This window comes from Oncorhynchus mykiss, chromosome 23, assembly GCF_013265735.2.
Source record: "Oncorhynchus mykiss isolate Arlee chromosome 23, USDA_OmykA_1.1, whole genome shotgun sequence".
NCBI lineage: Eukaryota > Metazoa > Chordata > Actinopteri > Salmoniformes > Salmonidae > Oncorhynchus > Oncorhynchus mykiss.
The window spans coordinates 34,738,474-34,765,518 of NC_048587.1; the positions used below are offsets into that span (position 1 = coordinate 34,738,474).

Below are 27,045 nucleotides of genomic sequence, written 5' to 3' on the forward strand. Positions count from 1 at the left end.
CACATCTGACGAGCATCAGAGCCAGTGTCGTGCAATTCGATCTTAGTCCTGTATTGACTCTTTGCCTGATTGATGGTTCGTTTGTAGGCATAGCCGGATTTCTTATAAGCTTCCGGGTTAGAGTCCTCTCCTTGAAAGCGGCAGCTCTAGCCTTTAGCTCAGTGCTGATGTTGCCTGTAATCCATGGCTTCTGGTTGGGGTATGTACGTAGGGTCACTGTGGGGACGACGTCATCGATGCACTTATTGATGAAGCCAATGACTGATGTGGTGTACTCCTCAATGCCATCGGAGGAATCCCTGAACATATTCCTGTCTTTGCTAGCAAAACTGTCCTGTAGCTTATCATCTGCTTCAATAAAAAAGTGGTCAGATGAGAAAAATAGTACAGACTGACAGACTGACAGAGGGCCATTCTGATAAAACTGTATATGATTGTCAGTAATGCCCAGAGAGCACTGTAGTCGTGTGTTTTATGGGCTGTTGTGCTGTTTCAGTTAATCTCTCTCTGGCGTGATGACTGCTGGTCAAAGTCCATGAGCAGAGCAGTAAGGGCCTTTTAGGGCTGGGTTTACCCGCCCAAAGCCGATTAGCAGTGTTGCTCAGTGAAAGTGAAAGCACTTCTTAGCTCTTTGTCCTTTGACCTGGCCCTGACCCCTGGAACACACACAGTACACACACATACCCACGCACGTGCACACAACAGGAGGTTGGTGGCACCTTGACCTCTCTAGGGTACGTGGGATGCTATCGTCCCATCTGGCCAACATCCAGTGAGATTGCAGAGCGCCAAATTCAAATACAGAAATGCTCATTATAAAAATTCAGAAAACAAAACATATTTTACATAGGTTTAAAGATGAACTTCTTGTTAAACCAACCACAGTGTCATATTTATAAAATGCTTTTCGGCGAAAGCATACCTAGCCCAGAACATACCTAGTCCAGAACATAGCCCAGTTGACAAATTATTACAAACAATAACCAGCCAAGCAGAAGCATTACAAAACTCAGAAATAGAGATCAAATTAATCCCTTACCTTTGATGATCTTCATATGGTGGCAATCAGAAGACATTCATTTACTCAATAAATGTTCCTTTTGTTCGATGAAGTCTTTATATCCAAAAACCTCTGTTTTGTTAGCGTGTTTTCTTCAGTAATCCACAGGCTCAAATGCAGTCAAAACAATCAGACAAAAAAAATCCAAATTGTATCCGTAAAGTTCATAGAAACATGTCAAACGATGTTAATATTCAATCCTCAGGTAGTTTTTTAGCCTAAATGATCTATAATATTTCAACCGGACAATAACGTCGTCAATAACGTAAACAAGAAATGCACTTGCGCATGAAAAAGCTCTGCGACACGGTAGGGTCCACTCATTCAGACTGGCCTTACTTCCTCAATTATAAGAATACAAGCCGATTTCTAAAGACTGTTGACATCTAGTGGAAAGCATAGGAACTGCAAATGGCGTCCTAAGTCAATAGATACTGTAATGGCATTGAATAGAAAACTACAAAACCAAAATAAAACTACTTCCTGATTGGATTTTTTCTCAGGTTTTCACCTGTTAAGTCAGTTCTGTTATACTCACAGACACTATTTTAACAGTTTTGGAAACTTTAGAGGGTTGTCTATCCAAATCTACCAGTTATATGCATATCATATCTTCTGGGCCCGAGTAGCAGGCCGTTTAATTTGGGCATGCTTTTCATCCAAAATTCCGAATGCTGCCCCCTACCCTAGAGAAGTTAACTGTGGAGGACGGGCTCATAGTAATGGTTGGAATGGAATCAATGGAATGGTATCGAACTCTTCAAACACCTGGTTTTCCATGTGTTTGATACCATTCCAATAACTCCATTCCAGCCATTATATTTATTGAACCTTTATTTAACTAGGCAAGTCAGTTAAGAACAAACTATTATTTACATTGACGGCCTACCATAAGGCAAAAAGCATTTTGGTAGGACAAAACAGACATCACGACAAGAGAGCCACCACAACACCACACTACACATAGCCTTGTGGTTAGAACGTTGGGCCAGTAACCGAAAGGTTGCTAGATCAAATCCCCGAGCTGACAAGGTGAAAATATGTCGTTCTGCCCCTGAGCAAGGCAGTTAACCCACTGTTCCCTGGGGGCCGAATACGTGGATGTCGATTAAGGCAGCCCCCGCACCTTTCTGATTCAGAGTGGTTGGGTTAAATGCGGAAGACACATTTCAGTTGAATACATTGTTGGACAACTGACTAGGTATCCCCCCTTTCTCTTACATAAAGAGAAACCTTAGACAGCAACACAACATGGCAACAGCACAACATGGTAGCAGATCAAAACATGGTACAAACGTTATTTGGCACAGACAGCAGCACAAAGTGCAAGAATGTAGAGACAACAAAATATCACGTGAAGTGTCAGTAAGAGTGTCCAAGATTGAGTCTTTGAATGAAGAGATTTTTTTTGAGGGTTTTTATGCAGCTCATTCCAGTCCCTAGCTGCAGCAAACTGAAAAGAGTGACCCAGTGATGTGTGTGCTTTGGTGACCTGTAACAAACTGACTGGCAGAACGGGTGTTGTATGTGGAGGATAAGGGCTGCAGTAGGTATCTCAGATAGGGGGGAGTGAAGACTAAGCTGTCCTTCCCTCAGCAGCCTCTTGTGGTACTCACACACTACAGCTGTGGCCTGACCTATTCTGATTGGCTCATGGTTAAGCTCCCTGTGAGTCTCCCGAGACGTGGGAGATTTTCTCTGACTGTGTGTGTGTGTGCGTGTGTGCGCGCGCGTGCGTGCATGCTAAACATAGACACACTCTATGTCCTAAGCTAGCCTAAATGTGAACATAGAAACACAGTGTCATGCCTGCTGGTTGATGCCAAATTGACCATGTCATGTGGAATGTGTGTTGTGTAAAGCTGTCGCCACGAAGGCTGGTGACATGGATGCCGCTGTACTCAACTCTGATTGGCTATTGTTTTTTGTTTGTTAGCTCTACCACCCTCAGTTGATTGATTTAATGTCATGACAAAGCCTGCAGTTTTTTCGTCTTCTGTTTCTTCAGTCAGGTGTTAGCCAAGAATCAAATCAGACAGACAGCCTGGTGTCCACCAGCAACTGATCATCAACTTGATACAATAATAATATATACCTGTATACAAAAATAAGATAATGCTGTATTTATACGATAAAACAGACAGACTTTTATAGTATATTGCCAAAAAACTGATTTAGCCTCTCAGCCCCTCTAAATATCTGGGAGTATGAGCATGGTTTCTCTCATATCTCTCATCATAGTCTTTTCCACTCAATAGATATCAGTGTGTAGCACTTCTCCTCTTCTCTCCTCCTCTTTCTTTCCCCCTCTCTTCTCCTCTTTCTCTCCCCTTCTCACCCCTTCTCACCCCTTCTCTCTCTCCTTTTCTTGTTCCGTCTGTACCTATCTCCTTCTTTCTCCCTCCATCCCTACCTCTCTCCCTCTAATATAATTTATATTTGTTATTGATTTTTTAACTCTGCATTGTTGGAAAAGGACCCTTGAGTAAGCATTTCAAGTCTACACTTGTCGTTTATGAAGCATGTGACAAATATAATTAGATTTGTTCTCTCTAACATCTTTACAGTTCTACTCAGTGTGGTGCTAAATTAATTGCATCCATGTGTAAACAGTAACACTAATATAATTGACACCCATTGGGGCTCTAGATCTAAATTTGCTCTTGGATCCAGCTGTGAAGATGTCTCTAATAAATTAACCTCTGTCAACTGAACTCCCTCTGACTTCAAATAAAATTTTATTTGTCACATGCGCTGAAAATTCTAACACAAGGAATAAAATAACATTTATCATGTTTAGATTAAATTATATTAAATAATATTCACATCACCAAATAATTGATTAAAACACACTGTTTTGCAATGATGGTCTACAGTAGCCTCAGCAGCACTCTGTAGGGTAGCACTATGGTGTAGACGGAAGGAAGACTTTTCTTCATCTTCCTCCTCATTTCCGTCCTCCTCTGGGTACATTGACTTCAGTACAAAACCTAGGAGGCTCATGGTTCTCACCCCCTTCCATAGACTTAAAGAGTAATCATGACAACTTCCGGAGGACGTCTTCCAACCTATCAGAGCTCTTGCAGCATGAACTGACATGTTGTCCACCCAATCAATATCATGCTATGTGTTGCTGCCATGCTATGTTGTTGTATTCGGTCTCTCTTTATGTAGTGTTGTCTCTCTTGTCATGATGTGTGTTTTATCCTATATTTTAATTTTATTTTTAATCCCAGCCCCCGTCCCCGCAGGAGGACTTTTGCCTTTGGTAGGCTGTCATTGTAAATAAGAATTTGTTCTTAACGGTCTTGCCTAGTTAAATAACTTTTAAATATATTTATTTTAAGAATCAGATAATTAATCTAGTACTGAAAGCATAAGCTACAGCTAGCTAGCATTGTGGTGCATAAAATGTGGCGGGTAGTTGACTCAGAGAGAGAGAGGCAATAGTTGAACAGTTTTCAACAAATTAATTTCTTCCAAAATGCAGGGAGTGCGTGAAGGAGGGAGGGAGATTTTGTTGTATTTTTTTCTCATTTAGCTAACTAATGCAGCTAGCTAGTTTAGCCTACTCAAAAACCCGGCTCAAACAGAGAATGATGCTATGTTAACTGGCTATGGCTATGCGACACTGAAAATCTTCCAAGTCAAATTAGTGTTTGGTTTTATAAATGTATTGCCACTGGGGCCTGTCGGTGTAACTGCTAAACTGCTTGCTGAATGTACACCACACTGTATGATTGTAGCGGGTTAACTAACGTGTTAGTTCTAGTAGCTATGTTGACTAGGATGTTAATATGGTGACAACGATGTAGAGGCTGTGTGTAGCAGTTAGCAGTTATGATATGAAGGTTTGGCTTGGAAAGTTTTTTTTCTAGATCAGCTAGATGCAGGTAAGAGTGTGCAAGGCGGTATTGAATGTGTCAATGTCTGTCACCTTGGTTACTCAAATTTCTCTTGACCTGTCCACCTATATTTAAAACTTTTGTTCATATGCTAGGTTGTAGCATCTTCATGATGGGTATAGTGAAAATGTTTGTATCATGTATCCATCTATCTTCAGAGCTCGTGCTGCTAGGCGACCTAAACTGGAACATGCTTAACACCCCAGCCATCCTACAATCTAAGCTTGATGCCCTCAATCTCACACAATTTATCAATGAACCTACCAGGTACCTCCCCAAAGCCAAACATGGGCACCCTCATAGATATCATCCTAACCAACTTGCCCTCTAAATACACATCTCAGCGATCACTGCCTCATTGCCTGCATCCGTAATGGGTCAGCGGTCAAACGACCTCCACTCATCACTGTCAAAAGCTCCCTGAAACACTTCAGCAAGCAGGCCTTTCTAATCGACCTGGCCGGGGTATCCTGGAAGGATATTGATCTCATCCCATCAGTAGAGGATGCCTGGTTATTTTTTTTTAAATGCCTTCCTAACCATCTTAAATAAGCATGCCCCATTCAAGAAATTTAGAACCAGGAACAGATATAGCCCTTGGTTCTCCCCTGCACTTAACCAACACAAAAACATCCTATGGCGTTCTGCATTAGCATCGAACAGCCCCCGTGATATGCAGCTGTTCAGGGAAGCTAGAAACCATTATACACAGGCAGTTAGAAAAGCCAAGGCTAGCTTTTTCAAGCAGAAATTTGCTTCCTGCAACACTAACACAAAAAAGTTCTGGGACACTGTAAAGTCCATGGAGAATAAGAACACCTCCTCCCAGCTGCCCACTACACTGAAGATAGGAAACACTGTCACCACTGATAAATCCATTATAATTGAGAATTTCAATAAGCATTTTTCTACGGCTGGCCATGCTTTCCACCTGGCTACTCCTACCCCGGTCAACAGCACTGCACCCCTCACAGCAACTCGCCCAAGCCTTCCCCATTTCTCCTTCTCCCAAATCGAGTCAGCTGATGTTCTGAAAGAGCTGCAAAATCTGGACCCCTACAAATCAGCCGGGCTAGACAATCTGGTCCCTTTCTTTCTAAAATTATCTGCCGAAATTGTTGCCACCCCTATTACTAGCCTGTTCAACCTCTCTTTCATATCGTCTGAGATTCCTAAAGATTGGAAAGCAGCTGCGGTCATCTCCCACTTCAAAGGGGGGGACACTCTTGACCCAAACTGCTACAGACCTATATCTATCCGACCCTGCCTTTCTAAGGTCTTCGAAAGCCAAGTCAACAAACAACATTACCGACCATTTAGAATCTCACCATACCTTCTCTGCTATGCAATCTGGTTTCAGAGCTGGTCATGGGTGCACCTCAGCCACGCTCAAGGTCCTAAACGATATCTTAACCGCCATCGATAAGAAACATTACTGTGCAGCCGTATTCATTGATCTGGCCAAGGCTTTCGACTCTGTCAATCACCACATCCTCATCGGCAGACTCGACAGCCTTGGTTTCTCAAATGATTGCCTCGCCTGGTTCACCAACTACTTATCTGATAGAGTTCAGTGTGTCAAATCGGAGGGTCTGCTGTCCGGACCTCTGGCAGTCTCTATGGGGGTTCAATTCTTGGACCGACTCTCTTCTCTGTATACATCAATGATATCGCTCTTGCTGCTGGTGAGTCTCTGATCCACCTCTATGCAGACAACACCATTCTGTATACTTCTGGCCCTTCTTTGGACACTGTGTAAACAACCCTCCAGACAAGCTTCAATGCCATACAACTCTCCTTCCGTGGCCTCCAATTGCTCTTAAATACAAGTAAAACTAAATGCATGCTCTTCAACCGATCGCTGCCTGCACCTGCCCAACGGCTCTGACTTAGAATACGTGGACAACTACAAATACCTAGGTGTCTGGTTAGACTCTAAACTCTCCTTCCAGACCCACATCAAACATCTCCAATCCAAAGTTAAATCTAGAATTGTCTTCCTATTTCGCAACAAAGCATCCTTCACTCATGCTGCCAAACATACCCTTGTAAAACTGACCATCCTTCCAATCCTCGACTTCGGCGATGCCATTTACAAAATAGCCTCCAATACCCTACTCAACAAATTGGATGCAGTCTATCACAGTGCAATCCGTTTTGTCACCAAAGCCCCATATACTACCCACCATTGCGACCTGTACGCTCTCGTTGGCTGGCCCTCGCTTCATACTCGTCGCCAAACCCACTGGCTCCATGTCATCTACAAGACCCTGCTAGGTAAAGTCCCCCCTTATCTCAGCTCGCTGGTCACCATAGCATCACCCACCTGTAGCACGCGCTCCAGCAGGTATATCTCTCTGGTCACCCCCAAAACCAATTATTTATTTGGCCGCCTCTCCTTCCAGTTCTCTGCTGCCAATGACTGGAACGAACTACAAAAACAAAAACACTGGAAACACTTATCTCCCTCACTAGCTTTAAGCACCAACTGTCAGAGCAGCTCACAGATTACTGCTCCTGTACATAGCCCACCTATAATTTAGCCCAAACAACTACCTCTTTCCCTACTGTATTTATTTTTTTTTTTTATTTTTTTTTTCTCCATTGCACCCCATTATTTTTATTTCTACTTTTGCACATTCTTCCACTGCAAATCTACCATTCCAGTGTTTTACTTGCTATATTGTATTTACTTTGCCACCATGGCCTTTTTTTGCCTTTACCTCACTTCTGTCTCTCACCTCATTTGCTCACATCGTATATAAACTTGTTTATACTGTGTTATTGAATGTATGTTTGTTTTACTCCATGTGTAACTCTGTGTCGTTGTATGTGTCGAACTGCTTTGCTTTATCTTGGCCAGGTCGCAATTGTTCTCAACTTGCCTACCTGGTTAAATAAAGATGAAATATATATATTTTTAAATGTAGCCGCCTAAACCTATCTCTGTTACATTGAGATGGATGAATGGAATACTTATTTTCCACCATAATTTGAAAATAAATTCATAAAAAATCCTACAATGTACATTTCTGGATTTTTTTTCTCATTTTGTCTGTCATGAAGTGTACCTATGATGAAAATTAGAGGCCTCTCTCATCTTTTTAAGTGGGAGAACTTGCACAATTGGTGGCTGACTAAATACTTTTTTGCCCCACTGTATAGTCTTGTGAGTGTGCGTGCAAAATTGGTTAGATAGACTTGTCCCTCTCCCCGCTGATGATTGGAAGGGCCAGGAAGTAAGGTCATCTCTGATTGGTGGAGGGAGGTGAACCTGTGTTTTCTCATCTAAATGGGACAAGCCTTCACCTGAGGCTCTTTGTTTGTTTGTTTGTGTGTGTGTGTGTGTGTGTGTGTGTGTGTGTGTGTGTGTGTGTGTGTGTGTGTGTGTGTGTGTGTGTGTGTGTGTGTGTGTGTATCAATCGAGCTTGTAGCCAAGCGACAGGCTGAGTGAGGTTAGGGGTAGGCACTGGTTAAGCTGAGTGAGCAGAGGGAATATTTAACATTTTATTTAACTAGGCAAGTCGGTTAAGAACAAATTCTTATTTACAATGACAGCCTACACCGGACGACGCTGGGCCAATTGTGCACCGCCCTATGGGACTCCCAATCACGGCCGGTTGTGATACAGCCTGGAATAGATACAGGGTGTCTGTAGTGACACCTCTAGCACTGAGATGCAGTGCCTTAGACCGCTGCTCCCCTTATTGGGATCAGCTGGAGGAAGTGTTTTTTTGGGCCAATCAGATTGCTGCCCTGCCGGGTTGGCTGTGTGTGTGTGCGTGTGTGTGTGTGTGTGTGTGCGTGTGCGTGTGTGTGTGTGTGTGCAGTAGCTGGGAGAGGGCAAGCCCAGACAAGTATAGCAGCAGCAGCTCAAAGCCTCTCTCTCTGTGAGAGGCAAATATAGGACAGCCTTTCAGTATCTCTCCCTCCCTCTATCCCGCCTTCTCTCTATCTCTCTATTACTGCTCTGTCTGTCTTTGTCTAGGGGTGTGTTATTGGAGCAGACAGCTGGGTGACACTGCTGCGCTTCCATTTCTGTATTAACTAACGGTTGTCTCGTCTCCCTCGGAGAGGATTTACACTGGGGCATGTAACCCCCCCAGGACTCTTTGTCTGTGTGGTGTGTCTCTGAGGGCGTGTGTAGGGCTCAAGGATCTAGCAGCCATGAATACCTGTTGGAAGATGAAGGTATGACGGGCTCTTTCTCATTGTTGTTGTTGATACTGACTGCAGATAGTTTTGTATTGTCTTAGTGTGTGTGTTTGTTTGTCTTAGTGGACATCCTTTAGCGTTCTTGTGTGTTTATTTATGTGTTTTTAAACGCAGTAAGAGAAACCACCGACGTGTGTGTGTGTATGTGTGTGCAAGTGGGAGAAGCAATGTGTTAAAGCTGAAATCTGCAGAAGGTGAAACAACACAACTGTTCACTGCAGCACATTTGTTATTGTTTTAGTTTTGTTGATGAAATGGAGGAGAGGAGCATCCAGCATAGTAAAAATAAAATGATCTCAGTATATACTCTGCTGTTCTATCGCACGTTACCCAACAATGATGTCCAAGGGGGAAAAACTGTGTTTGTTGTTTGAAGTAACTTCTTCATTGTAATATTGCAAACAGACGTGGCGGTTTCACCATGTACGGATTCCAGCTTTAAGAGCAGTTTCCTTTCTGTGGTTGTTATGGGGAGGCCTGCTGTCGCCGTGGTTTTTGTGAGCACCTCTTAAGAGCAGTTTCCTTTCTGTGGTTGTTATGGGGAGGCCTGCTGTCGCCGTGGTTTTTGGGAGCACCTCTTAAGAGCAGTTTCCTTTCTATGGTTGTTATGGTGAGGCCTGGTGTCTCCATGGTTATTGGGAGCACCTCTTAAGAGCATTTTCCTTTCTGTGGTTGTTATGGTGAGGCCTGCTGTCTCCGTGGTTATTGGGAGCACCTCTTAAGAGGCGGCTAGATAAAATACTGGTGTTGCGTGTGTGTGTGTGTGTGTTCATCGTCACTTCTGTCTCTGCAGAGTTGCCCCCTTTTATATTTTTTATTTATTATTTAACCAGGTAGACCAGTTGAGAACAAGTTCACATTTACAACTGCAACCTGGCCAAGATAAAGCATAGCAGTGCGATAAAAACAACAACACAAAGTTACACATAAACAAACGTACAGTCAAAAAAATAAAAGAAAAATAGAGAGATCTATGTACATTGTGTGCAAATGTAGAAGAGTAGGGAGGTAGGCAATAAATAGGCCATAGAGGCGAAACTAATTACAATTTAGCATTAATACTGCAGTGATATATGTGCAGATGATGATGTGCAAGTAGAGATACTGGGGTGCAAAAGAGCAAGAGGGTAAGTAATAATATGGGGGTGAGGTAGTCGGGTTTGCTATTTACAGATTGGCTGTGTAGTGGTACAGTGATCGGGTAAGCTCCTCTGACAGCTGATGCTTAAAGTTAGAGAGGGAGATCTAAGACTCCAGCTTCAGAGATTTTTGCAATTCGTTCCAGTCATTTGCAGCAGAGAACTGGAAGGAGAGGCGGCCAAAAGAAGTGTTGGCTTTGGGGATGACCAGTGCAATATACCTGCTGGAGCGCGTGCTGCCGGTGGGTGTTGCTTTGGTGACCAGGGAGCTGAGATAAGGCGGGGCTATACCTAGCAAAGACTTATAGATGACCTGGAGCCAGTGGGTTTAGCGACAGATATGTAGTGAGGACCAGCCAACGAGAGCATAGAGGTCACAGTGGTGGGTAATATATGGGGCTTTGGTGACAAAACGGATGGCACTGTGATAGACTACACCCAGTTTGCTGAGTAGAGTTTTGGTGGCTATTTTGTAAATGACATCGCCGAAGTCAAGGATCGGTAGGATCGAGGATATGTTTGACGGCATGAGTGAATGAGGCTTTGTTGCAAAATAAGAAGACGATTCTAGATTTAATTTTGGATTGGAGATGCGGTGATTGACAGAGTCGAAAGCCTTGGCCAGGTCGATGAAGATGACTGCACAGTACTGTCTTTTATCGATGGTGGTTATGATATCATTTAGGACAGTGGTTCTTAACCTGGCTTGGCCATCATTGGCTGCAGGTGATCACGCTACATTGCTTGGCCTATCTGTGCTGCAGGGAATTTGGTGCTTGTGACTGTCGTGATGGTACATCTTGTGATTTCTTTCTTAATAATTTAATCCCTTCATACTTACTATGTCGAGCAAAAAAAGAAAGTGGTCGGACGAATATGTACAATATGGATTCACATGTATAACGGAACGTGATGGGAGTCAGTGTCCTAACTGCATGATTTGCAATGCCAAGTTGAGCAATTCTAGTCTAGCACCGGCAAAACTAAGAGAACACTTCCTTAAGCTGCATGGAGATGGAAAATACAAGAACACAACGCTCGCTGAATTCAAGGTGAAGAGAGCCAGATTCGATGAAAAGGCTACTCTGCCTGTTCTCGGCTTTGTACCAATCAGCAAACCGATCCTCACAGCATCGTACGAAGTTGCTTACCTGATCGCAAAGCAGGGCAAACCACACACCATTGGTGAAACACTCCAGCTGTGTTGAAAATGGCGAATATCATGCTGAAAAAAGAGGCTGAAGTTAAGTTATCCCAAATTCCTCTTTCAAATGGACACCATCAGCGACAGAATAGAGGACATGAGCTAAGACATCTTGGCTCAAGTAGTTGCAGATCTGATTTCAAGCCCGGCAAAATTCAGCCTTCAACTCGACGAGACCACAGACGTTTCCAATCTAAGCCAGCTTGCTGTATTCGTGCGCTATGTGAAGACGACGTGATAAAGGAAGATTTTTCATTTTGTAAGCCTCTTACAACAACAACTAAGGCAGCCGATGTGAAGAAACTTGTGGATGACTTCTTCAAAGACAACAATCTTTCGTGGGATATGGTTTCTGCAGTTTGTTCGGACGGAGCTCCAGTCATGCTGGGAAGAAAGCCTGGTTTTGGTGCGCTAGTGAAAGCCGATGCACCACACATCCTTGTTACTCATTGTATTCTGCACAGGCATGCGTTGGCAACAAAAACCTTGCCTCCAAAACTGGCAGAAGTATTAAAAATTGTAGTGGAATGCGTGAACTATGTGCTAACTAGTGCTCTGAGGCACCGCATCTTCAGTGAGCTGTGTAAAGAAATGGGCTCTGAATTCAAGGTACTTCTGTACCATTCTAACGTTCGGTGGTTATCCCGGGGAACAGGTGCTGAATCGTGTTTTTGCCGTGCGTGTGGAATTAGCCCTGTTTTTGCAAGAGCACCAACATTGTCATGCAGATTGCTTAAAAAATTCTGAGTTCATTCTCATTTTAGCGTACATGGCTGATATCTTCGCAACTCTCAATCATCTCAATCAAAAGATGCAGGGCGGTGGAGTCAACATCATCGAAGTGGAGGAAAACCTGAAGGCTTTTCAAAAAATGCTACCGTTATGGAAACAACGAACAGAGAACGATAACTTCACAAACTTCCCCCTGCTGGACGACTGTGTAAGTAAGATCGAAGATGTATCTGGAATCGGAGACATTTCTGTACCCGCGGAACTGAAGCAAGCAATTGCCACGCACTTAGATGAGCTTGCAAAGTCTCTCGACGGATACTTCCCTACAAGAGAGTCATATCCAGCATGGGTGAGACAGCAGTTCACATTTAGTGTTGAGACAACAGATGTCAATGATGAATACCTCGATGAAATCATTGAAATTCAGCAGAGCCAGGTTCAACAGGAACTCTTCAGAACAACAACGCTTTCAACGTTTTTGTGTCAACAAATGGTAACGTACCCTGTTATTGCTAAGAAAGCTCTGGAGATTTTCATACCGTTTGTTACAACATATCTTTGCGAGCAATCCTTTTCGAGGATGCTGGACATAAACACGAAGAAAAGGAACAGACTTTGTTGCGAAAATGACATGAGAGTGGCACTTGCCAAGGTGAAGCCGCACATTTCTGAACTGGTCTCTGAAAGGCAACAGCAGAAGTCACACTGATTTGCAGTAAATATTCATTATTATGTTTTTGTTTTTGTGTGAAAATCATGTTTTGATGATTTTGTTCTTTGAACACAGTGATGTTGATACACAGTTAATTTTGTGCACCAGTAAAACATATACCTGTTATACCATATATATGTTTTGAATTTGAAAAAAATCACATTTTATTTTTTCAATTAAGAAGGGTTCGGTGAATGCGCATATGAAACTGGTGGGGTTCAGTACCTCCAACAAGGTTGGACCACTGATTTAGGACCTTGAGTGTGGCTAAGGTGCACCCATGACCAGCTCGGAAACCAGGTCGCATAGTGGAGAAGGTACGGTGGGATTCTAAATGGTCGGTGATCTGTTTATTAACTTGGCTTTCGAAGATTTTAGAAAGGCAGGGCAGGATGGATATAGGTCTATAACAGTTTGAATGTAAGGTGTCCCCTTTGAAGAGGGGGATGACCACAGCAGCTTTCCAATCTTTGGGGATGTCAGACGATACGAAAGATAGGTTGAAAAGGCTAGTAATAGGGGTTGCAACAATTTCGGGCAAAGAATTTTAGAAAGAGAGAGTCCAGATTGACTAGCCCAGCTGATTTGTAGGGATCCAGAATTTTGCAGCTCTTTCAGAACATCAGCTGTTTGGATTTGGGTGAAGGAGAAGCGTGGGGGTATGGGCAAGTTGCTACAGGGGGTGCTGAGGTATTGGCCGGTGTAGGGGTAGCCTGGTGGGAAGCATGGCCAGCCGTGGAATATTGCTTATTGAAATTGTCGATTATCGTAGATTTATCGGTGGTGACAGTGTTTCCTTTCCTCAGTGCAGTGGGCAGCTGGGAGGAGGTGCTCTTATTCTCCATGGACTTTACAGTGTCCCAAAACTTATTGGAATTATTGCTACAGGAAGCAAATTTCTGTTTGAAAAAGCTAGCCTTAGCTTTCCTAACTGACTGAGTATATTAGTTCCTGAACCAAGGGCTATATCTGTTCTTAGTTTTTTTTTTATGTAATGGGGAATGCTTATTTAAGAGCAACCAGGCATCCTCTATTGACGCAATGAGGTTAATATCCTTCCAGGATACCTGGGCCAGGTCGGTTAGAAAGGCCTGCTCGCTGAAGTGTTTTAGGGAGCGTTTGACAGTGATGAGTGGTGTTCGTTTGACCGCGGACCCATTACACATGCAGGCAGTGATCGCTGAAATCCTGGTTGAAGACAGCAGAGGTGTATTTAGGGTTAGGGTTAGTTGGTCAGGAAGGGGAAGACGGTCAGGATGATATCTAAGAGGGTGCCCATGGTTACGGATTTAGGGTTGTACCTAGTAGGTTCCTTGATCATTTGTGTGAGATTGAGGGCATCTTCCAGACTTCTTGGTATATCCGTCTTCTATATGTGTATGTGTGCTTATTGGGGATGTGGGGTACATGCACGTGTATTGGGGGGGGGGGGGGGGGGGGGGGGGGGTTGTGCATTTGTGTGAGTGCATGTGAGGGGAGCATCTGCCACCATCACAGTATGAAAGGATGATCCAATTTCCCACCTCTCTCTCTCTTTCTCCGCCACTCTAAACCAGTAAATCCAAATAGCAGATCAGACCCGCTGGTGGGCCAGAGCCAAGTCTCTCCTGGATAACGACTAGGGCTGTGCTGTGAAATGAATGGAAGGGAATTAAAATAAATGTAAATGTTCTGATTTGGATCTCGGCACTTGGAGTTTGAGAGCCAGGGTTACTCTCCTATGCATTGACTTCTGAATGAGACTCTATCTTACTCCTAAATGAGTGTAGAACTGACTGAAAGGGTGACAGACGTTACAAGAGGAGGAATGTAGAGAAAGCGGGACAGAGAAAGTGTGTGTGTGTGCGTGTGTGTTTGGTTCAGCAGACTATGGTCCGGTAGGTGAACTCAATAACACCACATGGTGTTTCTCTACTCCCAGATCCACGTTGTCTCTCATTGACTCTTTCCCTCTCTCGTTATCAATTCAATTCAAAGTAAGGGGTTTTATTGGCATGGGAAACATATGTTAACATTGCCAAAACAAGTGAAATAGATAATAAACATTAAAAAATTAACAGTAAACATTACACTCACAAAAGTTCCAAAAGAATAAAGACATGTCGAGTGTCATATTATGTCTATATACAGTGTTGTAATGATGTGCAAATAGTTAAAGTACAAAAGGGGAAATAAATAAACATAAATATGGGTTGTGTTTACAATTGTGTTTGTTCTTCACTGGTTGCCCTATTCTTCTGGCAACAGGTCACATCTCACCCTGTCTCTTCTTATGCTCTGGTTATGTTTCCTTTATTACCCACTCTGGAGTGTGACTTGCTGTAAGTAGCGGTCACGTAGACACACACACTGCTGTTCAGGAATATACCCTCGGTAGGCTAATGGATAGACAGGTGCAAATCATACAATTTCCCTGTCTGATTTTGGACCCAAACATCCCTAAAAACACACACACACACACTCGCTCGCACGCACTCACTCACGCACGCACGCACGCACGATCGATCGATCAGGGAGGTTTTCCAACGTTTGATTTGGTGCATCAGTCAATGATGTGATCTGCTACGCTGTGGATTTGGAGGAGAATCACTCATATGGCTCCCCGATTGATTGATTGATTGATTGATTGATCAATCAATCAATCAATCAATCGGGGAGAAATATGAGTGATTCTCCTCCAAATCCACAGTGTAGCAGATCACATCATTGACTGATGCACCAAATGACAGAGCTTTGTGTAAATCTCTAAGCAGGATGGAGGAGAGGAGAAGAAAGAGCTTCGTAGTCACATGTCAGTACGGGAGCTTAAAACCTGTTGGGGAGAGAGGGAACAGGGAATTTGAATGGGTTTGGCAGTCAATCCCTGTCTTCCAAAATGGACTCATCCCTGTTCCTGGTTGTGCAGGACACACTGTATCTCTGTTTGACATCGCCTTCAGACATCCGTTTGAAGACGCTGATCATGCCCACACACAGAGAGGCTTTCTTTCAGTTTGTGTTGTTGAGATGAACAAATAACAAGTGTTTTGTGACATTATACACCTACGGTGCCTTCAGAAAGTACCTATTCCACATTTTGTTGTGTTACAGCCTGAATTCAAAATGGATTAAACAGATTTTCTTTCTCACCCATCTACACACAAAACCTCATAATTACAACATTTATGATTTTTTTTTGTTGCAAAAAAACTAAATGAAATACAGAAATATCTAATTTACAAAAGTATTCACACCCCTGAGTCAATACTTTGTAGAAGCACCTTTGGCCAGCGATTATACGTAACTGTGAGTCTTTCTGGGTAAGTCTCTAAGAGCTTTCCACACCTGGATTGTGCAACATTTGCCCATTATTCTTTTCAAAATTCTTCAAGCTCTGACAAATGTGTTGGCGATCATTGCTAGACAACCATTTTCAGGTTTTGCCATAGATTTCAAGTAGGTTTAAGTGAAAACTGTAACTCGGCCACTCAGGAACATTCACTGTCTTCTTGGTAATCAGCTCCAGTGTAGATTTGGCCTTGTGATTTAGGTTATTTTCCTGTTGAAATGTGAATTCATCTCCAAGTGTCTTGTGGAATGCAGACTGAACCAGCTCCATTAAGTTTTTTTATCCTGAAAAACTCACCAGTCTTTAACGATTACAAGCATACCCATAACATGATGCAGCCAGAACTATGCTTGAAAATATGTAGAGAGGTACAGTGCCCAATTTTTCAGTTTTTGATTTGTTAAAAAAGTTTGAAATATCCAATAAATGTCGTTCCACTTCATGATTGTGTCCCACTTGTTGTTGATTCTTCACAAAAAAATACAGTTTTATATCTTTATGTTTGAAGCCTGAAATGTGGCAAAAGGTCGCAAAGTTCAAGGGGGCCGAATACTTTCGCAAGGCACTGTACAGTAACATAACACTTATTCTGTACAGGCTTCTTTCTTTTCACTCTTCAATTTGGTTAGTATTGTGAAGTAACTACAATGTTGTTGATCCATCCTCAGTTTTCTCCTGTCACAGCCATTCAACTCTGTAACTGTTTTTAATTCACCATTTGCCAATCCCTGAGTGGTTTTCTTCTTCTCTGGCAACTGAGTTAGGAAGAGAGCCTGTATCTTTGTAGTTACTGGGTGTATTGATATATCATCCAAAGTGTAATTAATAACTTCACCATGCTCAAAGGGAGCATGATATTTTTAATTTTTACCCATCTACAATAAGCCAAGCCTTTGCAAGCCGTTGGAAAACCTCCCTTATCTATGTGGTTGAGTCTGAGTTTGAAATTCACTGTTTGGCCTTACAGATAATGGTAAGTGTTGGGTACAGAGATGAGGTAGTCATTCATAAATCAAACACAAAAAATTAAACACTATTATTGCATATTATTTTCTGACTTGTTAAGCTCATTTTTACTCCTGAACTCATTTAGGCTTGCCATATCAAAAGAGTGAATATTTATTGACTCAAAAAAAAGAAAACATAATTCCACTTTGACGTTATGGGGTATTGTGTGTAGGCCAGTGACAAAACATCGAAATGTAATCCTTTCTAAATTCAGGCTGTAAACACAACAACATGTGGAAAAAGTCAAGGGGTGTGAATACTTTCTCAAGGCACTCTAGAAAGTACAGTGTTTTGTTAATGTTTGCCCAGTCCTGTTTTGTTAGTGTTTGTCATTAACAATCAAGAGCTGTGCTCTGCTCTACTGTGATCTCTGCTGTTCTGAACGCACCTTTCTGTGTGTGTGTGTGTGTGTGTGTGTGTGTGTGTGTGTGTGTGTGTGTGTGTGTGTGTGTATGTGTGTGTATGTGTGTGTGTGTGTGTGTGTGTGTTTTTTTTTTACATCACAGAGGAGCTGTGGGCCCAGCCAGTCAACACAGTTAATTATGGTGAACTGGACTGAAGTAATTATCTGTTCTTTCAAGCTCTGCTTCCCAAATGGCACCCTATTCCCATAAGGCTCTGGTCTAAAGTATTGAACAATAGGGCCCCCCGAGTGGCGCAGCGGTCTAAGGCACAGCATCGCAGTGCTAGCTATGTTACTACAGATCCTGGTTCGATACCGGGCTGTGTTGCAGCCGGCTGTGACCGGGAGACCCATGAGGCGACGCACAATTGGCCCAGCGTCGTCCGAGTTAGTGGAGGGTTTGTCCGGCCGGAATGTCCTTGTCCCATCGTGCTCTAGCGACTCCTGTGACGGGCCGGGCGCAGTGCACGCTGACACGGTCGCTAGGTGTACAGTGTTTCCTCCAACACAATGGTGCGGCTGGCTTCCGGGTTATGCGAGCATTGTGTCAAGAAGCAATGCTGCTTGGCGGAGTTGTGTTTTGAAGTCTCTCGACCTTCGCCTCTCCCGAGTCCGTACAGGAGTTGCAGCGATGGGACAAGACTGTAACTACCAATTGGATATGACGAAATTGGGGAGAAAAAGGGGTAAAAGTATCGCACTATAAAGGAAAGGGTGCTGTTTGGAATCCACCTCTGGACTCGAACATAAATAATGACTCAAGTGATTCAGAGGAGAGAAAAGCAAACCAACTTGAGGAAATACCTTGACTTCCAATTGACTCCTGCGCCTACCAAAACAAGCACTTTGACACACACTCACTTTTAGCTTCCTCCCTCAATTTCTCACCATCTCTTTTTTTCTTTCTCTCTGTCATTGACTCCCTCACTCTTTTGTTTGTCGTCTATTCTCTCTCTCTCTGTATCTCTCTCTCGGTCTTTGTCTGTTTCTTTCTCTCACATCCACAAACACACACACACACTCTCTCTCTCTGTGTTTCTCCCATCTTTCTCTCTCCATTCCTCCCTTCCAGTTCATTCAATGAACCTCCTTTCCTCTAACTAGTGCCTTAGCAATTCCAGTAGCTTAGCACCATTCAGACAGCCCTTTATCAGTGCTAACTATTAGCAATTGCTTATTCAGGGAGCAGACCAGCAGTGACAAATCAGTACATACTGGTCTCCCATTTCCTGTTCCTATTCTGACACACTGATGCAATTAGGGGAGTTTTTAGTAGGGATGGTTGAGAAGCAGATAGAGAGAGAGAGTAGGGGAAGGGAAGGGTGAGATGCAGATGAGAGGGTGGAGGAGGAGGAAAAGAGGGTAAGATTGGATGAGAGACCGAAAGAGAGGGGGAAGAAGATGACAAGCAGATGAGAGAGAGTGCAATTAGCAATCCTGATATTGTGAAGTATTTTCTGTCTCAGAAACACAAGCACACACACACACACAGAGGCTGTTTCCTGTACCTCGCTTCAGGCCTACTTTAGGAGCTGTTTCTGTGGAAATGTGGTTTAAGTCAGACTTGCCTCCCTCAATGAACCAATGTTTCAGCATACACGTCTATACTTAAACCAACGTCAGTTTGGGAGAGAGGAAAGGGCGGAGTTGGGCGTAGGAAAATCCATCCAGAGCCCTGCCGTAAGCATTTCCTCAAGCTAGCTAGATGGAGCTCACTGAGGATATTTCCAATGAGTGCATTTTAAGTGAGTACAGTAGTTTGCATGCACCATGACGTTGGCGTTAAAATCACTGACTGGCTGTGGCTAACATTATCCTAGCTATCTGCGTCCGCATTGTGTGTCCACCTCTGTCATGTTTCCGAGGGGATTCTTTTTAAGCTCTGCCTACCCAAACACATGATTTGTTGCCCGATTTTCCTGTCTGATGAGCGCCCTCCCTGAATTGGCCAAGAAAATCTGACATGATTCTCAGACCTAGTGCTGTTGCCCTAGGTCTGGGATTTCTGAGACTACAGAGATGTCTCTAGTTCTCTCTCACTCAAAAACACTGTGAGACTGTGGTTTTGCTGAGCAAATGCTAATGATCGCTGCTGTCTCATGTAGTGTGTACTGTCGCTATAATTTTACTAACGGTCACAGATCTAGGATCAGCTTACCTTCTCCAAAATCCTAACCATAGCCATTAGTGAGAAACAAAAAACTGATCTTAGATCAGGCAATGTCTATATCCCATCCCATTGTCTCGTAGCCTTGTGCTTCTCACTTTGGTCCTCAAACAGGGTCATCCCATGCCTTTTCTTAACAGAGCCATATATTTAGGATATGTGTGTATGTTTAGGCTCTAAATATACTAAGCAAAAATATAAATGCAACAGTTTCAAAGATTTTACTGAGTTACAGTTCATAGAAGGAAATCAGTCGATTGAAATAAATTCATTAGACCCTAATCTATGGATTTCACATGACTGTGCTGGGGTGCAGCAATGGGTGGGCCTTGGAGGGCATAGACCCACTCACTTCGCAGCCAGGTCCACCCACTAGGGAGGCAAGCCCAGGCAATCAGAATTTGTTTTTCCCCACAAAGGGCTTTTCTCCTCCCCCCTCAGATGGTCTTGCAGGTAAAGAACCTGGATGTGGAGGTCCTGGGCTGGCTGTGGTAACGACGCCGAACTGCAGCCAGGTCAAGACCCTGGTTAGGACGATGAGTACTCAGAGGAGTTTCCCTAAGATGGTTTCTAACAGTTTGTGCAGAAATTATTTGGTTGTACAAACCCACAGTTTCATCAGCTGTCTGGGTGGCTGGTCTCAGACAATCCCACAGGTGAAGAAGCCGGATATGGAGCTCCTGGGCTGGCATGGTTACACGTGGTCTGTGGTTGTGAGGCAGGTTGGAAGTATTGCCAAATTCTTTAAAATGACATTGGAGGTAGCTTATGGTAGAGAAATTAACATTAAATTATCTGGCAACAGCTTTGCTAGACATTCCTACAGTCAGCATGCCAATTGCACACTCCATCAAAACTTGAGACATCTGTGGCATTGTGTTGTGTGAAAAAACTGCACATTTTAAAAGTGGCCTGTTATTGTCCCCAGCACAAGGTGCACTTGTGTAATGATCGTGCTGTTTAATCATCTTCTTGATATGCCACACCTGTCAGTTGGATGGATTATCTTGGCAAACGAGAAATGCTCACTAACAGGGATGCAAACAATTTGAGAGAAATAAGCATTTTGTGCATATGGAAAATGTCTGGGATCTTTTATTTCAGCTCATGAAACCAACACTTTGCATGTTGCGTTTATATTTTTGTTCAGTGTATATGGCTCTGGTTAGAACTGGAACTGGAGTCCTGTGTTGTTGTGGTTGACAGGAACCTCTGGTGATTATTGTTACTGTGCATAGTTCACATTCTAACATTTCATCTGGTCCGCATCCTCTGTTCGCTGACCACTTTGTCTTCACAGCCTATATCTGCATGTGTTCAGCCTTGCATCTTCCTTCGTAGAAGTCACCGTATGCTGACAGAGACAGGAAACCATACCTAGACAGTAGACACCACACTCTTCCTGTGTGATCAGATTATTTCAGTGATATAGTGATATAGGATACACCCTATCCTGCCTCTGTTTGTGTGAGTTTGGGAAGATTTAGGGAATACAGTAAGAGGTCAATGACTGCACTCTATCTACATATAAACCCATACATCTTTAATTGGTGGGAACAGGTGTGTAGTGCTAGGACAAAAACTAAAATGCGCACCCTTCTGGGTCCCCAATGGAAAAACTGTCTGTGTGTTTGCGCGCTTGCGTGTGTGTGCGCGTGCTTGTGTTAGTTGTCTCCATGTTCTTCGGAGTAGTCTGTTACAGATATGGCTCTGTATTTGGTGTGGAGTGTCATCCTGTGTGTCTCTGTCTTTACAGGATTCAGAGATATTTTAGAGCGCTGTAAGGTTGAACTCTTGTCAGCTTGTCTTCTGTTTCTCTGCCATGCTGAGAAATACAGTATGGTGTGCTCCTCTCAGATACATATTCTGCACAATGATATTGTATAAGCTCTTCAGTGATAGATATTCATACACAGGCAAAGCAGGTTGTGTGTTTCTACATGCATTAATAAACACATTTATAGGACAGAATTGAGCAGAGGCACATGAGGGTTAACGAGATGGATTTGGAAGGATGGCTACCCGGGAGGACTAGCGACTGTGTAATCTCATGCCTTGTGTTTGTTTGTGTGTTTGTTCGTGTGTTTGAGGCCAAGCCTCCATATGTGCTGCCAGTGAACCAGTGGTGAGAATCGTCTGAGATGAGCTTCACTCTGTCTTTCTTCCAAGTCTCTGAAGTGCCTTTTCTCATGTCCTAAGAATATAATTCACTACCAGTAACTCAATATACCCAGTTGTGTATGTGTGCTGCCAAATATACACTGAGTATACCAAATATTAGGAACACCTTCCAAATATTGCGTTGCACCCCCCCCCCCCCCCCAACCCCCCCCCTTTTCCCTCAGAACAGCCTCAATTTGTTTGGACATGGACTCTACAAGGTTTTGAATGCGTTCCACAGAGATTCTGGCCCATGAAAAATCCAGCAGCGTTGCAGTTCATGACACAAACTGGTGCACCCGGCACCTTCTTCCATACCCAGTTCAAAAGCACTTAAATACTTTGTCTTTCCCATTCACCCTCCGAATGGCACACATACACAATCCATGGATCAAGGTTTAAAAATCCTTCTTTAACCTGTCTTCTGCCCTTCATCTACACTGATTGAAGTGGATTTAACAAGTGACATCACGTCATGGAAAGAGCATGTTTTGTATACTCAGTGTATATGACACACACAGTGTGGTCTGTGCTGGTCTGTAACCTCCAGGTCATTGAGCTGTGGTTATTATATGTAAATGACATGTGTCCACTTCTATGGAGAGATCAATGGACAGGATTAGTCATTCACATCACACAGATTTCCCCATTATCCTCATCAACTTGTGTGCGTGTACATGTGCCTGTGCAATTGTTTGTGAGTGAGCGCGCACACGCGTGTGTGTGTGTGTGTGTGTGTGTGTGTGTGTGTGTGTGTGTGTGTGTGTGTGCAGACCATTAGTTCTGATGATTTAATTGTTTCCTCCCTTCCGTTCTCCTCATTTTCACCGACTCTGCTTGCTATCTCTACTATCTCTCTTTTCCCCCCCTTCCCCTCTCTCTCTTTATTTCCATCTCGCTCTCCCTCCCACTGTCTGTCTCTCTCTTTCTCTTTCCAACTCCTTCTCCCTCCCAGTCTCTGTGTCCCTCTGTCTCTCACCCTCAGTTCTTCTCTAAACATTTTGGCATATGATCTGACAGTAGATGATTAAGAGTGACATCTCTGGCACATTTCCTACAGAGAGAGAGACGCTGCTTGTTTAAATAATTCATTACCCACATACAGAGGCTCCTTCTGATGCTGCTATAAAATCTAAATGTCTGTTGTAATGTTCTGTTAAATTAAACATGTCATTGATATGTCAATTTTTATATGGGTTTTATAAAAATGTATGTTGCAATATTCCTGTCTGAGTAAATGTGATGTTTCTGTTTAACAGAAAACTGAATTGATATATCCTCTGCCATTTTATAGGAGTTTCTATAGTCCCCATGGACCTTCTCAGCCATTCTCTTTTAGCCTATCACCATGTAATCATCCCTCTCTTCAGTCCATGTAATTCTCACCTGTCTTATGTACTCTCGGGGACAGTGAATGATGATGCTTTCACATATCCTGTCCATTGTGTATGCTGAGGGATGTGTGTGTGTGTGCACGTGCGTCCTGGAATGTCATACTAGATGATTGTATTAAGCCAGCAAACAGGGGATGTCCTAAGGAAATTATGCGACATTCCCATTTAGTCTCTTTAAGGGTTTTGCCAATTTGCCAAGAAGTTTTCCCACTGACATTCTGAGAACAATCTAATAACATTAAAACATGACGTTAACCTCTGGACCATAAGTGGACGTTCAGTACAGGTCCCAGTTTTGTCTGGTTCCCTTCAAGTTCCCAGGATGTCACTGGGGGCCATGTCAGGGGCTCTTTTAGGATGTTCTCAAGACTTTAATTTTATTAGTTCTTAGGACGTTGCGTGATGGTCCCAAGGGAATGTTCTCTGGATGACCTTTGTCTAGTTCCTTGTAGAACAGGCCCCCATTAACATAGACAGAGCTGTCGTGGAGCGGGTCGAAAGTTTCAAGTGCCTTGGTGTCCACGTCACCAACAAACTATCATGGTCCAAACACACCAAGACATTCGTGAAGAGGGCACGACAACACCTTTTCCCCCTCAGGAGACTGAAAAGATTTGGCATGGGACCCCAGATCCTCAAAAAGGTCTACAGCTGCATAGAGAGCATCCTGACCGGTTGCATCACCGCCTGGTATGGCAACTGCTCGGCTTCTGACGGCAAGGCGCTACAGAGAGTAGTGCGTATGGCCCAGTACATCACTGGGGCCAAGCTTCCTGCCATCAAAGTCCTATACACTAGGCATTGTCAGAGGAAGGCCCAAAAATGTTTCAAAGACTCCAGTCACCCAAGTCATAGACTGTTCTCTCTCCTACCGCATGGCAAGCAGTACCAGAGCGCCAAGTCTAGGTCCAAGAGGCTTCTAAACAGCTTCTACCCAGAAGCCATAAGACTGCTGAACAATTATTGAAATAGTACCCCCGCACATTGACTCGGTACCAGTACCCTCTGTATATAGCCTCGTTATTGTTATTTTATTGTGTTAATTTTTATAATTTTTTACCTTTGTTAATTTGGTAAATATTTGATTAACTCTTCCTTGAACTGCATTGTTGGTTTGTAAGTAAGCATTTCACGGTATGGTTGTATTCTGTTGTATTCGGCACATGTGACCAATAAAGTATGATTTGATATTGCTCACCATATGTCTGCTGCAGAGAGACAAGAGAGAGCCATGAGAAAACTAGTAAAAGTGCTGAAAACAAATTGGCTCCATATTTTAAAAGAAGTTGGAAAACAAGCAATGAAGGAAAACTGGCGCAGAAATGATATTGCGATATTGATACGATACGATATGTCTTCAAAAAGTGATCCAGTCACAGCTCTTTGTCTTTTTACAATGCTAGGGACACCCCCCCCACACACACAAACAGTGCTTTTAACATAGTGTTTTCAACTTACATATTTGACATAGTTGATTACATGGTGTATCTTTATTCAAACAGTAATTATTATTTAACTTCACCTGGGAGTTGAATTCACAACCTTCCTGATCTTCCTGCTGCTCCACCATGTCTGTATCAATGACTGATTTCACCTGTAGGCCTATTCCTACACTTTGTACTTCAAAGTAAATCTCAGCTCTGTTAAAAATACACGGAAGAAAAACTATTTATATTTATCATAATGATTCAGGAATAACCTTAAAACAGAATAATCTGCTCTACCAACATTAGACAACTATACTGAAAACTCAAATAGCTGAAATAAGTAAATGAAATCAGTGAGAGAATAGTCAGATTGACTAATAACTAAAATAGCAGTGCAGATGGCACTCTTTTGCTAAGTGCCAAAACATTCCGGGGAAAGAGGAGCTCAAAGTTGACCCATTTTGCATACCCCACCATACCACGAGACATCCATGTCTTCATCACTGGAAAATATAAACGCTTGTGTTTGATATCATTGAAAAGCTTACAAACAGGGTTGTCTAACGATGTGATCATTTCAACAACAAAAAATTGACATATTGACCTTTTCAAAGTAAATTGTCAAACAATGTCAACTCAGATTTCTTTTCATATTTGCATTTGTTGTAGTTTAGACCCTGCTTCACATCATTTGAGGTGTTTGTGTTGTGCTGCCATGGGTTAAGACACAACATGCTCTTGAATACAGGTGGGTGTCATTTCAATCATAGGGACCTATCCCTTCAATTCAGACCACCGCAATTTAGCTGGTACACCATTGAAATTTAAATTGAATTGAAATGTTACCTTCTAATTACAACCACAAAGATGGCCACCACTCCACTCACCGTCAGATGTCAACTTAAATGGTCATGTCTATTCTATTATCTATATTTCTATGATTTCAATAGGTTTCCTATGGCGGATTGACAGTATAATTTAAAACAGTATATATTCCCATTCAAGTCAGCATTCTCTGATCTGTGGACCTCCAACCATCTTTATGGTACTATTTGAATTTTGAAATGTCAATTATATATATATTTTAGTACATTTATCAGCCAAAATCTGACATCCACCCTGTATCCAATACCTCTGACTATGTAAAATAGGGTCTTTGCTAAAACATATGCAAATTTGGAGAAAAACAAATATTTTAGTAAAAAGGTAAAAGCATTTTTTTCAAGAAATTATAAAACTGCTTTAAATGATATCATCTCAAACCTTTATCTTTTCCAGTGAAAAAGGGTGTCTCATGGTATGGTGGGGTATGCAAAATAGGTCAACTTTCAAAAAGTGATTCAATTCAAATGGATTTAACCTTTTCCTATTTAGTATATAACAAAGAGATACAATATTAAATATCGATTTGATTCGGTAACCTATTGTATGTAAGCAGCTAGCGCAGACAGATTTCCGCCAACGCATGAGCTCCTAAGAAAAGCTAAAACATGTTCTGCTCCTTGAGACTTTAATTAAAGGGTCATTTATTGAAGTTGTGTATAGCTGAGTTAGTTAGTAATTCGGTGCTAATTAGCATTTGTACATCACTGGGGCCAAGCTTCCTGCCATCCAGGACCTCTATACCAGGCGGTGTCAGAGGAAGGCCCTGAAAATTGTCAAAGACTCCAGCCACCCTAGTCATAGACTGTTCTCTCTACTACCACAAGGCAAGCGGTACCGGAGCCGCCAAGTCTAGGTTCAAGAGGCTTCTAAACAGCTTCTACCCCCAAGACATAAGACTCCTGAACATCTAGTCAAATGGCTACCCAGACTATTCACATTGCCCCCCCCCCCCCCTCCTCTCTCCACACCACTGTCATCTATGCATAGTCACTTTAATTAACTCTACCTACATGTACATACTACCTCAACTAACCGGTGCCCCCAAACATTGACTCTGTACCGGCACCCTCCTGTATATATTGTTATTTTTTACTGCTCCTCTTTAATTACTTGTTACTTTTATCTCTTATTCTGTCGGTTAGGGGCTCGTAAGTAAGCATTTCACTGTAAGGTCCTACACCTGTTGTATTTGGCGCATGTGACTAATACAATTTGATTTGATTAGCTTCCGGAGGCTAATGATGCTAGCTTCGCTGTGTTGTGATAGACTAGCTGACGTTGTTTTGAATCTGTGGGTGGGGATGTT

At 42.8% G+C, this 27,045-nt stretch overlaps 1 protein-coding gene across 5 annotated transcripts in view; it reads left to right on the forward strand.

Moving 5' to 3' along the window:
* Positions 1-27,045, forward strand: part of LOC110502638 (E3 ubiquitin-protein ligase MARCHF8) — a 133,423-nt gene that overhangs the window by 79,275 nt on the left and 27,103 nt on the right. Inside the window, exon 1 of one of the 5 annotated variants that reach the window (XM_036960314.1) lies at positions 8,837-9,156. The exons of the other annotated variants lie outside the window; for them this stretch is intronic. Within the exon in view, the coding sequence (XP_036816209.1) occupies positions 9,133-9,156 (24 nt within the window). The 5' untranslated portion in view covers positions 8,837-9,132. Of the gene's footprint in view, positions 1-8,836; positions 9,157-27,045 lie in introns of those variants that run through there. 5 annotated transcript variants of the gene reach the window in all.